Source organism: Alligator sinensis, unplaced genomic scaffold (assembly GCF_000455745.1).
Source record: "Alligator sinensis unplaced genomic scaffold, ASM45574v1 scaffold29_1, whole genome shotgun sequence".
NCBI classification, from domain to species: Eukaryota; Metazoa; Chordata; order Crocodylia; family Alligatoridae; genus Alligator; species Alligator sinensis.
The window spans coordinates 2,257,560-2,275,704 of record NW_005841933.1 but is presented as its reverse complement, the minus strand read 5'-3'; the positions used below and the strand labels follow the sequence as shown (position 1 = coordinate 2,275,704).

Sequence of the window (18,145 nt, the reverse complement as noted above, 5' to 3'; positions counted from 1 at the left end):
ATGATCTCAGTGGAATTCTATTTGAAACCACACCACAGATACAGAATAAGAAAAGCTAGATTGTGTCTAACCTTGCACAGATAAGGAGATGAAGAGGTACAATGATGCTCCTTCCACCAGTATGCACTCCTGCACCACAGCTAGAGATACATCTGAGCATTGCATTCAGTGCAGTGACTAGGGTCAGAGGTAGGAATCACATATCAACAGCCACTTTTCTCAAGGATCCTGTCTCCACTCCACACTACCCAAAGAATTGAGTCAGCAGTACAACCTCCTTATGAGCATATCTACACATCACCCTATGATGACGTAGCGATGTACAGCATGCTACGGTGATGTAGCGATCGCATGGGTCTATACATAATCGGCAGCTACGTAGCCGTAGCAGTGCACTCCCCCATTTTAGTGCGCCACGGTGGTGATGTAGTAGAGAAATCTAACCATGCGCCATGCACATGATGCAATACAGGCAGTTACTGTGCTCTGCTTTAGTACTCCAAAAGGAAGTACCAAAGTACAGTGCCATAGCAACAACGTCATATGGTGACATGTAGACAAGCCAAAATGTATAGAAAAGGTTGTTCAGATGCATTAGCTCTGGTAGTATTTGATGTTCTACTGTCTCTTTTCACCCACCTCCAGTTTAAAAACGATTTCAACCTGCCTGTTACCTTGAAGCTTAACAGTCTCTCTATTGTGAGTAATGCTAAGAGCCTGGGCAGATAAGTGAAGTTCACTTTTACACCCAAATTTATTTGCTGACTTTTATGCCACATGCACTAGGAATAAAAATAGTCATTAATGAGGTGGAATATAAATTCTTTGCTCCTACACTCAGTTACTCAACTACCATATTCCATCAAATGTAAGATGGATTTTTAAAAAGTGAATAGTTCTTCTAAAAAATGGTCCGTCTTAAATTGTCTACAATCACCACAGAGATTGGTAAATCACCTTGTAAATGTGCCTTTATTTGATGAAGGGGGTAGGGGTGGGGAGTGGGAGTGGATTCTTAAAGTAAGAGTCAGAAAAATGTGGGTCTTAAGTATATCTTCTACTCAAAAGAATATACCATTCTTTCTAAAAACTTGGGGAAACATCTGTACTGTAATTATGCATACAGATAGTTTTTAATGACCATCATAAATCTGCAGTCACAAGATTTGATTCTCCTTTCAATGCTAAAATGCTAAATTTACATCACATAATCTGCAAGGCTGTAATACTTACTGACAAGGTACAAAATAATATCCTTGTGAAATCCTGAACTTATAACTCATTAATCAAAACAGTACCTGTACCCTCCCCACAACTGCAATGTCATTGGTCTCATTAGAATTAAACCAAGGGTGAATTAGGCTTGCTCTTTGAAGAAGAAAAGTACTATACTATGAACTTATTAAATCCATTATAAAGTCTCTTTTTTCATATTCACCTGCTAAGTGATAGTTTCCAGAAGTCCAGAAGCAGCATTGAATATAAATACTAAAGTTTACTTCCTGGCATAGAGAAGTTCCTCTTAAAAATTCTGGGACACTTTGCTTCCCAGCTCTTGAAATGCTGCCATTCATATGCAGCAAGACTATAAGATTATCATGTCCCTCATCCACACTTATCACATGGTCTGCTCTAAGCTAGGGCATGGGAACTATATAGGCTTTTTAATAACTGGAGGAAGTCCAAGGAGATAAAGAACACAGATTCAGAGGCTGAACTTAGCTTATATGGCGCCGATTCATTTTCATAGTTGAATCAAAGCTAGGCATCTGGGTTGAAGTTCAAGTACCATGGTGCTGAAATCTTGTTACTTGTGCTCCTCAGGTCACACCCCCCCCACCCCCCTTCCCAGAAATCACATGAAGCATACCTTACCTTTGTGAGATAACCACCACTTCAAGTTGTGGACATCTCACTGTATTTGAGGTAGAAGTGAAAAATTTGCCTCTTACCATTTTGAACTTGGTGCATACCCAATGCTTAGAAAGCCCCAAAACACAAAAGGAGGCTTACATCTGAGATTCTCTTTTAAGAATTTGCAAGGAAGGGAGAGGGAAGAACAACGGCATTAGGACTCAGTAAAGCCTGCTACAGTTAATAGACCAGTTACTGCTAGCTGAAGAGTAGCCAGTTAACCAATGCTCATTAGTTTACAAAATGATGAAAGTATGAAAGTGATATATAATAATCAACATGGGAAAACAGTCATTTCCAGATATGCACTTTTAAAAGATAGCAAAGTATCTAGTTGGCATTTTTCAACCATGCTGTGTTAGCACCAGCATCGTGTAACTTCCAGGTTGTGTCTACACAAGACACGTACTGCGCAGTAGCTCGTTACTACTATGCAGTAGCGTTGCTGGGCATGAAACACAATGCAATGCTACTGTGCAGTAGTAGCAAGCTACTGCGAAGTAAGTGTCACTAGGCAACCGTGCTGGGACACTATTGTGCAGTAACCGGTGTTAGATTATGGAAGTACTAAATGACTGCACAGTAACAACTGCTCAGTGGGAGGCTGGTGTAGACACTCCCAGTAGCCTTTTTCAGAACTAACAGAAATGGCCTTGGACATGCTACCACCCACAAATCTTGTCTCCTAAACCCTTTCCCGTTCAGTGATTTCGAACTTCATTTAAACTTCTGTGAATTCTATGAACAAGCTAAGACTGAAACTACACCAGCTGTGACATACCATTCTGTCACCAGGTCAACATTTCCCCTTCTCCCCGCACCTACTTGTCTCACACCGACTGCCTTCCATTACCTCCAATCCTCACTGCCATGCATTTGCATGTCCACAGACCTACTTTTTTTAATATTGGCTTCTATTCCATCCAGGAGAACACAAAAACACCAGACTCTCGCTATACCTGAAGAAGGGTGTTTGTGCCCCAAAGCTTGCAAAGAACAATTTTTCCAACTATTTAGTTGGTCTAATAAAAGAAATCACATTTACCCAAAGAACCTTGTCTGCCTATGTCCAGAGACCAACACGGTTACAGCCAACACCCTTTAAACACCAAACACACAAAAGCAAAGGCCTGAGATAAAGTCCTTATAGTTATGCATCCTTTGTTGCTGTAGAAATTAAATTTAGTCAATACATACATCATTAAACCCTGCCCTTCTCACTGTAAAATCCACTGGAGGACCTTAAAGTATCCCAATGTTTCTTTGTTTGTCTTATTCTAAATGGATAGACTTCAATTTAAAATAATGCCAACAGTTACCCAGAGAAGAACTTGCCTCAGGAGAAAGAGGGGATGTTTGCCCTGCTCTTTAGAGACAGGAGCAATGTTTGGAAAAGAGAGCTGCAGTGAACGCTGGGGATTCCACAGCAACAAACTAGTGGTAACTATTGCAGAGATATGCTAGGTTAATACATAGTTGAGTTGTCTGGCACCCTACAATCACAAGAGTCACTCAGTTTTTTACATTATACTTGTACACAGATGCCTACAGGCAGAGGACACAGTTGTCTGCTGCCCTGATATCTACCCCAACTAAATAAGCAAAAGCAAAATATAGTTTGGCTCAATAACCAATCTAATAATAATAGGAAGAAAGTAAAATGAAAATCCTTTACACTCTTGCACAGTTTGGAAGTATACAGCAAGCTTCTCTTTGAGTATGTAGTACAAGGACTTTTATAGACCAGTAAAATCAGAACAGCAACCTAACCAGTACATTAAGACTTTTGAGAACCCTTGATGCTGATTAAACAACTTTGAGTTTTATAAAACAGATTAAAGAGATTAAGTTCATTGAAGTGAAGATCAAAGAAAAACTGCCCGACAAAAATAATGTTGCAAGTGTTTAAAGCCCCTTCTTTGTTGCCATAATTCCATACAACCCAAGAGAGAGGAGTCATGATGCTGTTTTTAATCTGTAGCTTGGTGGATACAAACTGCTCTCTCCACCTCCCTTTTCATAGTTCTAGCTAATTCCTATTGCATTCAATGACTGAATTTATTGCGGTGGGGGGGGAGGAAAACATCAGCACCTAACTCAGCCTGAAGTAATGTCACATTAGACTAAGGGCATGGGCAGAAATCACATTTTTCATGCAACCGCTCCCCCCCACAAGTGCTCTAAAGCTATGCCATGACACATGTGCATGGCTACAGAGCACTTTTAAAGTGGCCTATTATGTGACAAATTAGCCCTCACCAAATAAGGTAACACTTCACTTTAGGGAACTTGTGTTTCCTAGGGTTAATTTGTTGTGCAATCAGGGCTGAACTGATGGAGCCCAGCCCAGCTCCCAAGACTGTCAACAGGAAGAGAGGGGTGATGGTGGGGAGAGAGCTGCCAGCTGGGGTTTGCCTCACCTAGGCTGTAGTGAGGGTGTGGACTGGAGCCCCTCCACCTCCTGCCCCCCCAGCCCTCCCCCTCCAGCTCAGGCCGCGTAACCCCAGCCAGCAGCAGCAGCAGCTCCTTTCCCCCTCCTTCTTTCTGACAACCCCAGAGCTGGAGGGGGTGCGGAGGGTGGGACTGGGAGAGAGGGATGGCTCCTCAGCTACAGGCAGGTTTTTTGGGCTCCTGCAGGCAGGCTCGATCCCTCCCTGTCCTCCCCCCAAACCGACAAGAAAGCATCGGTTGAGTCAGAGGGGCGCTCTAACTCATGGTGCTTTATGTAAAGTGCCATGCATTAAAGTGAGGGCCCACATGACTGTCAGCACCCTAAATTCTACTTTCCATGATGCCTCCTGAAGTTCATAGGAAGAAGTAAATGATTTAAGATGGGGGTTGCTTGGAGGTAACTGATTTCACACATAATGCTCTGTGCAATAATAAAAGAACTCCATTTGGATTGTAAGAACTCAGATCGTTATTAGAAGAGCCATGTGTTTGGTGCTGCTGCTTGCAGCCATAAAGTATGATGTGTACTTAGAGATCCTGCAAAATTCTCCAAGCACCTTGAGCTTCCTGGTGTCACTCTCCAAATCATCCCCACTATGATTTGTATTCCAGTCTGCAGGAACCTGCATGTTGTTACAGCAGCAGAAAGCGAATTTGGTTCAGTGTCTAATTTCTGAAACAAGGTCAATCCAAAATTCAGATGTTTGCCCTTGGTTGATTTTGCAGTTATTTTCTTTCCTAGCATCCTAATACTTTCAGTTGCTCCAAATTCCTCTTTTTTCTTTCTTTACTGTTGTCTTTCAACATCATGGACCTCTGACCACTCTTCATATCTTATTCTCCTGAATGTTTCTGTCAGAACTTGTTTGCAGAGTTTGGATAGGCTCCCATATTGTCAACCCTTTCAGTATGAGGTTGTACTGAACTCTAAAACCACAGGGGTTTATTTGTTTTTGCTTTTCTAAAGGGAAAGAAAAATGTCCGGCCTGTAGCCAAACTTGCTAACCAGCGCATTAAAATTAACTTAAACTCAGTTTTGCAAACCCAGAATATGAGTAAATATACACATGCCAGTTATCTTAGTGACTTCAAGGCTAGGTGTAGACTACAAATGTTGCAGTTGCCACTGCTAAGTGGCAGTGCCAGCTAGAATATGTTTGCCATGTTAGTCTGCAGTCAGTCAGAAAGCAGGATAGATATGCATCTTTATAACTAAGATATATATCCCACCCCCAGCACTACATGAAAGACAGCTGTACTCCTGGTTGTGGGGTGAGGGGAAGGAATGGTGTGTGTAGAGGTGTGTAACATGTTTGATGGCAGAATATACTTGTAATGTACACATGGCCTAATGACACTACTCATTTGAATATAAAAGTTACTCATGTTTAGAAATGCTTTCTAACATCTGAGCCTTAGGCTTCAAAAAGTATCTAGGTGTCTAATAACTGTTTGAAATCAATGAGTATTAGGAGAGATGAGGGCCTTAGTAGCTAAACAGAAGCTGCTTAGTGTCAAAGTCTTGTAGAAAGGACGAGTCATTGGTCATGGAACATTAATAATAATACCATATAACAATACAAAGTACTAGGGTACAAAGTGCTACTCATAGAGTTTGAATAATGATTCACAAGTATCTAATATTCAGAGCAAATAATTTGCAAGTATTTTGGAAAGCTTGTTCTAACCATGCTGTCAGATTATGATGCTTCCCAAAAATCCAAATGCTAATCTACAAAATGTGTAAATAAACTCCAACATCAAGATGTAATAAATTAAGGCCGAGACTGGGACAAAGAGCCATAATCCTCTAAAAAACAAACACTGGATGGTAATATGGAAGACTAATGCAAATAAATTATAGGTTTTTGCATCTACCCCATTTGCAATCTTACATTACAGCAGGCATTTTTCATGCTACCTTATTCCCTGTGCTAAACCACTGAACTCAGCAAAAAACATTTTTGTTATTCCTTTTAAAATCAAGTGCTTCTTTCCGATATATAGGCCATGCCCAACTTCCATTGACATCAGGGGAAGGGAGGAAGGTGCGTGGATGTCTCTATAGGCAGAAGTTGGATTTTTATGATTGTGCATTAGGTTGTTTCCAGACTGCATTTCTGGATAAGAACTTTACAGCTGAAGCCATGTGTGCTCTATATGGACACTAGCAATCAGGGCTCATGGTAGAGGTGATATCTTTTATTAGACCAACAAGATTTTTGCAAAAAACATTCTTTCATTGCAAGCTTTCAGGCATGGTGACCTTGGTTGAAGGGCTCCACCACTCACTCGGCTACTGGGTTTCTGGTACCTCACCGTCAGCTGTCTTGTCTTCTCATGGACATGTTGTCTATGTTGCCTCAAAACTCATGCTGTTTCTTTTCATAGGTTCTATGCCTCTACGTAGACTGTTGCAGCCCACTCAGCTGCCCAGCAAGCCTCTCTCTGGGGCAACATTCTCCATTGTTACCTCTTTTATAGGTCGTTCTGGTCAGACAGACCACTCACCGCCATCTCTTGCATGTATGACTCTGGATTACTTCAAGCAGCCCGCCTCGGGATGACGTCATTGGGCTGCACCATGGCTGCACGTCCACCACCGGGAAGTAACTTCCCATGGTTTCTTCTCTTGAACAGGGGCTGATACTGGTCCCCTGTTATGTGCCCTCCCCACTAACTTTCATGTCCCCTTTACTGGAAAAGGAAAAAGGCCATGTCTTATAGCATGTAGTCTTGTCTTCTCTTTTCCTCCAATCTTCCCTCCTGGAATTCCAGGCTTTTCTTCTTCCAGGCTGTGGGAGAAGTCAGCCATCACATTCCTCAAATTGTCTGTTTTTGTGGACTGCAGCCATTTAATTGAGGCATGATCTGTAATCCACATACATTTCCTGCCTATTAGATAATATCTACAACGTTCTATGCCCCACCATATGGCCAAATACTCCCTTTCAGTTGTAGAGAAACAGGTCTCAGCACTGGCCAGCTTGCAGCTAGCATAGGCTATAGGTCTTTCTTCGCTCTGTACTCATTGAAATAATATCGCTCTGAGGGCTACCTTTGAGGCATCAGTCTGAAGGCAAAAAACTTTGTTAAAATTTGGGGTGTATAACACTGGGTTTTGACACAGTGCCTTTTTCAACCTTTTGGATGCTGAGGTAGCTGTATGACTATTGTAAGTCTCTTTGCTTATGCCCCTTAATGAAATCTGTCATGGGTACCACCAACTCCTTGGAATAAATTTCTGGTAATAGTTTGCTATTATCAGCAACACCTCTGTGGTACTCTGTATCAGTGTCCCCGTGCTTAAAAATTATAGCAAGGGTGCTTGAACTAAAGCTCATGAAATGATGAATGATGGCCAGAGCATCTCCACTGCTTTAGTTGTCCCCCACCTCCTCCAGCACAGCAGGAGCTGGGAGGAGCAGGGAAACAGCAGTTTCCCCAAAGTGGGACAACTTGCCTTATACCACACCACATGTGCAGGGTCATGCACCACAGCAAAAAGTAGCAGCACAAATTTGTGCCACTCCTATTTTTGTTGAGCAAGCACATGACCCTGCATGTGGGGATGCATTCAATATGCCTGACAGTTACCATAGAGGTAGGTACTGAACTTCTCTCACAACCCACAAAGTTCTAATAGGTTTCAAGTTATCAGCTTCCTTTGCCTAGCACAGTTCATAGCCTTCCTCTGGGAACTAGTTAATCTAGGACTATATGATTTATTAGCACAAATCTTATTCAAATAAAATCCCAGGAACATTTAATTATACCTCTCCCTTCACCATCAAAGCTGCAAAGTTCTTTTTAATCACATCTTCAGTGTTGAAATCTGTGCCAGTTATCAACAGATTTAAACATTCAGCTTTGATAGCCTCAAATATCAAGTTCCAAACAATTCTGTTCTCATGTATTATTAACCTGCCACTAGAAAATGTCTTTGAAGCAACAGTATTCTGTGTGATGCCAAATACACAAAATATTTCTAATGACAGCACATAAATTCAGTTTACTGACAAATTCCAAAAATATTTATTACTGTACCCTGGATAAATGAGGAAAGTAATTAAAGTATAAAGCCACCATGAATCCTTGCAATCAATCATATGTTTTATTTTCCTCACATCTGTGCAAATAAAGCTTTTCTTAGAACACAGAATAGAATTGTCATGTACTTGTATGCAGCTATGAAAATGAGGTGATGTGTTAAGATAGGTATGGAGTCTATAAATGTAAGGCTGTACAGCTGCTCATGGGGCATTGGTGTAAATCAATTCAAGATGGCTGCTACAGAGTGGGTAATGGCCTGTGTGCACATACGTTCTTCCATGAAGACTTGCATTCTGTCATCCTGAACATTCAATAAATAACTATTCTGGCTAAATGCCCTTATGTATGAATAACATAATATGCTACATAATATTTAATGTGTCACTGAAAGGAAATGTTTGGGACAAAAATATGTGTTAAAAATGAGGGCAAACTGGATAATGAGTGACTAAAACATGGTGACTTAAAGGTATATAGCTCTAAATAATTCCACTCTGTTTCCTAATACTTTTCAAATGACATTGATTACTAAATCCTGCATTAGCTATTATGTTCTCTTTTTAGGACTAGCAAGCACATTACTCACCAATGATATGGAAACTGCCTGCCCTATAGCCCATCAGGGAGAATAGGTTAAGAGGGCATGGATCTTATGGACTTTAAGGAACAAAACAGATTACTGATCAACTCTAAACAAACAAATACATGAAGCATTTCATTTTGTTTTCAGAGATCACAAATAATTTCTAGACAATATCTTCATTTAGCTTTTGATAAGTTTGTAAATATGTCCTATAACTTAAAGAAAGAAACACTTAGGGAATTTTGAAGTGGAAAAAATTAAAGATGTGGAAAAGGTTGGAAATTTGCATTTATGCTTAAACTTTGATAAAAAACAAATACTTGAAAGTGCAGAACTGCAGGCAGACCCCCAAATAACTGTAATTCTGTCTCTGCTTATCCACTTATCTGGCATTTCCAGTCATAAAACATCCTCAGAGACATGTAGCTGACTACAGCTTATGACTTCAATAATCAGCCACCCCCTCTCTCCACCACCAACAGTGCCAGCAGCATCTGCAGGAGCTCCCCCACTTACTACCGCTGCGCTCCCACCGCTGCCACCCCCCCCCAGCCACTGGGGGCATGCACTGTTCTTGAGCACGGGGATACTGATACACGAGATGCTGGAGGCTGCTGGAGCACAGTAGACTCCAGCAGACTGAATTAATCAAGTCGGTTCTGATGTGCTGCAATTATAGTGTGTCGGAGTAGCCTTGCTGCTCATGTATAGGCCCCTAACAGATGTTACACTTAAGATGTGATTAACTGGTTAATCTTGTCTTATGTAGTGACCTAATTCAAGTAATTAATGGAGTGATGTGGTTAGTTCCTGTCATGCATTTATTGGACAGGAGTCCAATGGAAGACCTTTGGGACTTCCATGGCTCCAGAGGCTGTGTGTGCAGGGAGACAAGCTTATTTCTTCTTACTGGTACAGGGGAAGCCTGGGCAATATGCTGTGTTGAGATCTGATGCAGGATCCCACAATCACTTCTTCTGCCATGCATGTGTGGTCTGCTCTCTTGTAGCACATGAAGCCTTCACTTGTGTTAGTTTAGATAGTTGAGAAGCTGTGGGAGACTGGAGAGATGGGCATCTGTGGGAGACCAGAGAGTTGGAGAGAGCCGGGGAACAGCTAGGCAGACTTGGCAGCTCCTAGCCACACCCCTGCCCACTTTCCCAGCCCCAGTCCCATCTTTAAAAAAAAAAAAAAAAAAAGCCCTGCACTCACTGGCTGCTGCCAGCCCGGGGTGGGGGTGTGATCCCCGCTGCACCCCACTTTTCCCACGCTGCATGGGGGGCTCTGCCACAAGGCCCCAGAAGCCCCAACAGCTGCTACAGCAGCCAGTGAGTGCAAGGCTTTTTTTTTTTTCTTTTCAAAGAGCCGGGATGCTGGGGCCGAGCAGGGTAGCTATCACCAGGGCTCAGAGAGTGGGCAGGGATGGAAGCTCATGGCAGAGCCCCTCACACAGTGCAGGGATCAACCCCCCCCATCTGGCAGCAACTGGTGAGTGTGGGGCTTTTTTTTTTTTTTTTTTTAAGGGCCGGGGCTCTGGGGCTGGACAGGGCAGCCATTGGTGTTGGCTGAGAGAGGGGGTGGGGGTTGGGAGGCACTCAGGGGACTGGGTGAGCAGGCAGGGGATGCAGCCTCGCAGAGGACCCCCATGAGCCCTCCTCCAGCCTGCCTCCCGGCCCCCTGCTTACTGGCACGGAGTCCAGGTCCGCCTCCCTGCGATGGTGAGTGGGGACTGCCCAAATCTCCAAAGCTCTCCAAATCTTTTCGAAATTGATTCAGAGAGCTTTGAATTGATTTGGACCTTTTTATTGGTCTCCCGATTTGATTCGGATTTGGAGATTCAGCCGCCAAATCGGGCTGAATCTCCTCTGAATCGAATCAGCACCCGAAGCTTTGCACAGCCCTAATCCCCAGCTCTCCCTGGGTCTCTGTCCATCCAAGGCAGCAGAGTTTGGGAGGGTAGTTTGACCACAGGTGGGGAACTAGAAGAAATGCATTCTGGGATGCTGGAGTACTGTTAATTGCTCATATTGGCTTTATAGGCCAGACCGCAACACAAGCTGTGTAACACCAACTGAGGATACTCCTTGTCGAAAGAGGTGTAAGAAATCCAGAATGGACTTGGCACATCTTTTCTTGCCCTAATGCATGGATGCTTATGTCTTCAGTACATTTAATAAATGGGAAGGGTAATATCTAACTACACCCTTATTAGTTCCACCATGCTGTATGACAGTGTTGTCTTCCAAAAGACAGTGAGTTCCTGCCCGGTGCGCTTTTGCCAATAAACACACAGGGGTGAAGGATCCAACTTAATCTTTATTGTTCCAAGTCTGCACAGAATGGGGGTACTTGGCGATCGTTCACAAAGCAAGCACCCACCCAAACTAGTGGGCGTCAGCCTTATATAGTTTTCTCTCACCCTACACGCTGTGCAGTTACTATTGGTTGCTTCTCTTAGCCCATGCGCACATCACCTTAGCCACAGAACATGCCTGTACTTGCCTACGTGGCAGAACAAGCCCATACTTGCCTACGTGGCATCTTCTCTCAGCAAGCAATCTTTTCTTATCTTACATACACCACACCCCTCCCAGTGCCAGCAAACTGCTTTATGCATTTAGCTAGATAGAAACAGAAAAAGCGTACATCTTAGAAAAAGCGTACATCAACAGCATCCCTACATTTCCAACATATTGTATTTCAAATATTTCACAGCTGATGATTCTTCCTTTCCCAGGTTGAAAATATATCTCCCATTGTTTGAACTTGATTTCTAGCTGGCTGTATGTTAGAGGGAGAGTTTCTGCCTCACCATGGAAGAGCAAATAGAAAATATAGAGACTGATACAGATATGCCATATATATAATGAAGATGAATCAAGACTGACCTTTCTTCCTTTTAATGGAATAACAGCTAGAAGATTGGTATATATGAAAAATAAGAGAAGGTGGCATGTGGGAAGGACAAGTCTCTGTACAGAAAAGGCAGGAAGCACAGTGCTGGTGCTTCTAACCCATATGGGGTGGTGAACTAAGAAATGGTCTCTAAGTGATAGGCTTATGTGGGCCTGCTGCATATATTTGAAAAATATCCAATGGTGGGTGAGTGAATGTAATAGAGTTTTGGGCCTAGTGACCAGTGCTCTAGAGGTTTATGTGACTTTCAACTGTGAACTGTGGCATTTCACACTTATTCATTTTACTGTTAGTGTGTTTGAATAATTATTACAGGTACTAATTATTCATTTCCATACTATATTAGCTGGTTCAGGTGAGAATCCACAGTGCTTATGCTCATGTTTTAATATTATGTAGCAACCTTTAACTTAAAAATAGAAAGGATTTTTGCGTGTTTGCAAAAAGTTCATTCACTGCTAAAATGCAGCTACACTGGAAAAAAGGTGAGTGGTGGCTGTGCAAAACTAGAGAATAGCTCAGGATCCAACAAAGCTGGGCAGTAGCTCCCTCTTCCATCACGACACAAAGTTATTTTTGATTATTACTGTTGCCTTATGCGATAACATATTACCTGAGCAAAAACAAACTTTTAAATCAAGCCAAATCATTGTATTAGATCAGCTGTGAAAAGGCTTTCTTCCCCCCTCTCCCCTCCATTCCTGGCTTCTCCCTTTCTTGTGTCTACCTGATTAGGGGAACCTGTGAAACTGAACAGTCAGTCTGCAAGTGGTTGGTGCCAGCTCTTTGCAAATTGTCTAGGACAGGTCTCTTCATTTGTATTTCATTTTGTCTTTCTGTAGGTGACACATGTTGTTATTTAAATGAAGGCTTTTGAACTCAGATGTTTTTTCATGCAGATCTATACCACTTCCCAGCTGAACTGAAAACGTCAAAACTTTTTCTACAAAAGCAAGTAAAAAGGGCAATATTTTCTCTTTAGATGACTCAGGATTACTGGTGAGTTGGGATATTATTGGTTATGTCCTTTAAGAATATAAAAGGCACCCATAATGGTCAAGCATCACAATAACGTCTATATATAAATACTCCCCAACATATGATTAGAGCTGTATTATAGTTTTTAAAGAGCAGCTGAGATAGGAAAGTGCCAAGATATAGCACAATCATAACGTTTGCTGGAAGTATTTGGTCTGTGTAGGGCTGCTATGGGAGGGCATTCTGAAATGATAGATATTGTACCCTTTTTAAAAGTACCAGGCTCTAAGCATTTGACAGTACTCCATCATATCCTGATACATCATATTCGTAGATACCATCTATGAACTGACTGCCCACAGGAGTTTTCCATCTATTGACTCCTCTGTGAAATCCTATGGAATATGAACTTTCATTTCTACCCAAGAGAACTTTTACAACCTTTTCTCTAATGCCTGAAGAAAAGTGTTTGTGCCCAAAAGCTTGCAATTAAAGAATCAGAGAAATAAATGGCACAGGTGATGCCAAATAGCAACATTATTAGCAATATCATCAAGGATGTATTAGACTCAATTACCTATCCAATTCAATAGGTGATCCTTCACATAATGCAAGGCAGCTAAGAATCTTGTGCACCTCTTGACCACGCTGTGTCTGATTTCTGGATGAAGAAAAGACTTCAGTCTCGAGTTGATCACTTAGCATTCTTGTGAAATGCCTAAAAATTCAAATATTTACTACAGTAAAATTACTCCTACATTCTAGGTTCAAGTTGTTACTACACAGATAAATCTATTTCATAAATAACATGCATTCAACCCTGTCATCAATTCAAAAAACCCTTGTGTATTATACAGGCTATTCCCAGCTCTTTAAATACATCTGACTCATAACAATGAGCTGGGCATCTTGATTTGTTTTGCAAACTAGTATATTCCTCCTTATATTTCACTTCTAACAGTTCCTTGCAAAGTTTTCATTTGACAGGAAAAGAACAGTGAGGGCATTAGGACCAAGAGAAAGACGCACACATTGCTCTGTATTATGTCTGGCAAAGTGCTTCCTGACTGAGTGCTGTACTTATGTGTGAAAGAAAGTCAGGGACCGAGTAGTTCTCATCTGTTGATCTCAGTTAACTTGAAGCGTCAAAAAGGGGGGAAGCTGTCAGATCTGCTTGCAAAGATAAGACATTTCACTCCAGCCCAGGCAGCAACTGGAAACTTTGCAGTGAAAGGAAATATTCTGGAAGGAAACTATAAAAATGGAATTTCTTTTTGTTTTTTTTATTAAGAAAAACCAAAGCTTAAACCATCTTTTAATGGGCTTTTTGGTCAACTAAACATATTCTTTTATAGACAATTTGGGATTCTGTATAATAAAGAATCGCCTTTATCTAACTGGATCTGTGTCCTCGATCATGAGTAGGCATTTTCTATTTTGTCTGCAAACATAGGGGAAAAGCATGAAACGACATCAGTGAAATGTGAGGGGGGGAAACCCTCTTGGCAGGTAGTAGCAGCCGGTTCTTTGCTGCAAAGAAACCTGAGAGCTTGGATATAAGAAACATCCAAGTGATATTTAACATGACCATCTGTATTGCTTTGTCACCAACAGTATGTTCTTGAGGAAGAGGTGCAGATATGGATCACGTAAGCTGCAGTTTCTCTTGTTGTTGCTGATGCTGGGTTTTTTGCTACTGATGGTTACAATGCTGAATCCACCACCCAGGGATCAGAACAAGGAGGGGACATCCCAACCAGTGAAGTTCACTCTCAGAGAAGGGTATCAGCTGGACTTCGCCGAGACCCAAGAGATGTTGGAGACTCAGGAGGAGAGACAGCAGTACTATCCCATGGAAGGGCTGTCACCTTTCATCTCCCTTCAGGAAGATGAACTGTTAGTGGCCATCGTGGCACCCACCATCAAAAGGAACCACAGCAGGACTAGGAAGGGATACCGAATGGTAAAGCAGCAGAATAAAAGGCACATGGAAAGGATTGAGGTCAAGCTAAAGGAAGACCCGGAGTCTCTTCCCCTGCAGGATGGAGACTGGGATGATGGGGGTGAGCAATTGCTTGGCCTGGAAATTCACGGTTTCAATGAAGCACTCAGTGAGCAGATCTCTCTGCATAGGGAGCTGCCTGAGGTACGACATCCTTTGTAAGTAAAATATCCTAATTAATCCCTTAAAAGAAACCCAATCCTTCCCTGTTGTTACCCTTAAAGAAGCCCTCCCTTGACCCCCCAAACCCTGATCCCTATTACATTGTCTCAATCAACTTGAGAGACCAGCCTCTTCTATACCACGTTCCTATAAGGCAAAATGTATTCTTCTCCCCAAAATCTTGTCCCTTTCACCACCTCCACGCAACAACCTCAGAGTCTGAAACAGGGTTATGCACTCTGATCAGCAAGACTTTTCCTAGTTAAAGCCAGCACACTCCTCCAGTCTCCTTAAATAACTTAGGGTAAAATAGTTTTCATTTCTTTCCATTATAACATCCATTAAACCCTCTGGGGATTTTAGGAGCACAGTAGATTATATAACAAGAGCCAGGAGAGATACCTGTCCTATTTCTCCCCTTTTTATGAGCTGTAATGATATGAATCTCAGTTTTCTTAAAATGATACTCTCAGGTTTAAGTTGTAAAAAGCAAGAAGCTTTGAGATTTTCCTCTTGAGAACTGTATGGCAGATCAAAGGACTGCAGGGAGTTACTAGGGGAGGGAAAAAAAAGAATGATTGGGTGTTCCAGTCCAAACAGGGGGAGAGGAACAAGTGCACAATGAACTAGCATACAAAAATTACATTATTTGCAGAATTTTCTCACTTTCTATGTGCCTCTTTTGATCATTTATTTTCATGGGTAGAGGAAACTGCCCTGTTTCACCCAGGTAGCCAACAAGATATGACACCAGATCTCAAAGTGTGATAGCACTTACTTATTGCCAACTTCATTTAATGAGGTCTATGGAGACCTCTGCTGGTGTATGTCAGAAAGGAAAAATGTGGCAGACAGCTGCTTTATTTAGCAGGTGCCATGCTCAGTCAGGATGTGTTGCTGCATGTGAGCTACAGGCGTGACCAGTGTGTCATGAATGTGAACCACAAAGATGAACTGGGCAGTCTGGTGGATGCAAATGGTATAGTTGTATTTGTGGCTGTTTATGTTTCTTTTGTTAAATGACCTTGTATACTTTGACTCGCGTACTTATTCCCCGTGTTCCACTCAGCTGAGCAGCCCTTTGTTTTCAAGGTTTTCCTGATGCACAATCTGCTCCGAGTTTTACTTGCTCAGTTTAGCCACATTCTTAATCATTTGGGGGCTGAAATAAGCTGAACAAGTTGGGCACAATTCTGTACTGAGCTATGCATGACCCTTGCAATTCTGTGTAGGATATTGCTTGGAGCAGGTTTTGTTTGGCGAATCTTAGTCCAAAAGTACTGAACCCCTTAATTATTGAATATTTTTAGTGTCTTCATTATGTCTAGGACAGCAGGGTTTGATCCCTATTCCTAGTGATATAAGGATATTGATTTGCTGCATGTTCACAGGCTCTCTTAGGGCATAAAGGGATAACATTTTTTATATTGCATCTTTTCAAGTTGTGCATTCCATATTGATCTTGCTAACTTTGCAAGGTGAGCAGAGAGTACAAAAAAATTTCTGGTCCTGCTTCTTATGCCACCTTTTGTGTTGTTTGTTTATATTATAAGATCTTCTTTCTGTGTTAAGCACTCTTGATGCTCTCAAAGGAGCACAGTGGCAGAGTGGTTAAGAGGTCTTCCGACAGCTCCAGAAACATGACTTCAAGCAGTGCTCTATATTTATGCTGATGGCAAGACCCAGTCAGCAAGCCAGTGAGACCCCGGTCATTCAAACTGGGAGTCAAGAGGGCCAGATGTTATCCTATATTGCCTATGGAAACCATCATATCTTAACTCTGCTAGCCCAATGGGCTACTGTTACACTGCTGGGACATGAGTGGTCAGACCCAATGGTAAGAGCTGCAGTTTGTGGGGGGTCACAACTAAGAAATGAGACAAGGAATTGTAATGCTGAACAGAGCACTGCCTTAGCCCCTTTGAGAATCTAGAACTCCTAGTTACACTCTACCTCACAACTTTCCCAGGAGACATGGAAGAACTATGCCCATTTTACAGATGGGTAGCTGAGGAACCAAGTCAACTATGGGCTTGCCTATGCCCCTGCAGTAGCAGGTCCTAGTAAGGACAGGGTTGAGCAAGCCTTTTGCACTCAACTCCACTGACATACTCAAGACCTGAAAGTTTGCAAGTGGTGCTCTCTTGGGCTTATCCCCAGCAGTTGCTCTTGAGTCCCTGGTCTCCAGCAGGCCTAAGAGTGGCTTCTGTGGACATAAGCCCATAGCAGCCTTATGTAAATGTACAGGTCTGGAGGGAATCAATTTGGTCAGGTGAGCAGGGTGTAGATGGGACATATTCAACCCCATCCTTGCCTGGACCCACTGCTGCAACTGTATGGAAAGTCCTATTGGGCCAGCTGAGAAAATTCAGTGATCTAGTTAATCTGTGCATCAAATTACTCCTTGTGCTAGATTCTGCCTGGTTCTTAAAACAGCTGTGCCATAGGAAGACAGAGTATATCAAGGGCCCTTCCTGCATGGTTCATTTAACTGAAATTCCTGAACTCCCTCCTACTGAAAGAATCATTCTGGGGACACATGACATCTGCAAATGGGCAGAGAAGGCAAGAGAGAATAGGTGGATCTATGCTGCTTCCAAGCTAGCTGACTACATTGGGAAGCGTAATGGCATAGAGCAGTTTGTCCGCCCCTGAGAAGTAACTTGGCTCTCTGAAGAAGATTCTCTCTCTGGTGCCACCCCAGCATGCCATCAAAGAATGAGCTCACCCTCAGCAAGCAATAAATCCACACAACAGTTTTAGGGTCAATTCCCATAGCCAGAGAGAGGTGTCAATCCTGAATGAAAGATAAAGAAGTATGGAGTTGTAACAGGGTCCCACTCCAGGGGTGTCTGTGATGCCCCTGGAGCTCTCTCAGCCCAGATCACCTTTATTTCCTTTGGGCAAGCTTCCCTTCCTCTCACCCGTCACACTTAGATGTAATTATGCTTTTAGAAAAAGGGAAGCTGCCCCAGGGCTCCTCCAGCAAGATCTCACGCTCATGAGCACAGATCTCTGTGCTCATTACATTAAGGGCTAATTATGTGGCCTCCTCATCTCCCCTTTTGGCCATGCCCAAGCCTCAC

General features: G+C 42.4%; 1 protein-coding gene and 1 long non-coding RNA gene across 3 annotated transcripts in view; one reads left to right on the top strand and one right to left on the bottom strand.

Moving 5' to 3' along the window:
* LOC102369114 overlaps positions 1–13,599 on the bottom strand; it is a 93,175-nt gene extending 79,576 nt beyond the window's left edge. Inside the window, exon 1 of the long non-coding RNA XR_003093047.1 lies at positions 13,473–13,599. This is a non-coding gene — a long non-coding RNA (uncharacterized LOC102369114). The remainder of the gene's footprint in view (positions 1–13,472) is intronic.
* A 416-nt stretch (positions 13,600–14,015) lies between these two features.
* The window catches only part of GALNT15 (polypeptide N-acetylgalactosaminyltransferase 15), a 35,765-nt gene continuing 31,635 nt past the window's right edge, over positions 14,016–18,145 (top strand). For both annotated transcript variants that reach the window (XM_006019581.3, XM_014517956.2), the window contains exon 1: positions 14,016–15,055. In XM_006019581.3, coding sequence (XP_006019643.1) covers positions 14,511–15,055 — 545 coding nt within the window. In that variant the 5' untranslated portion in view covers positions 14,016–14,510. The remainder of the gene's footprint in view (positions 15,056–18,145) is intronic.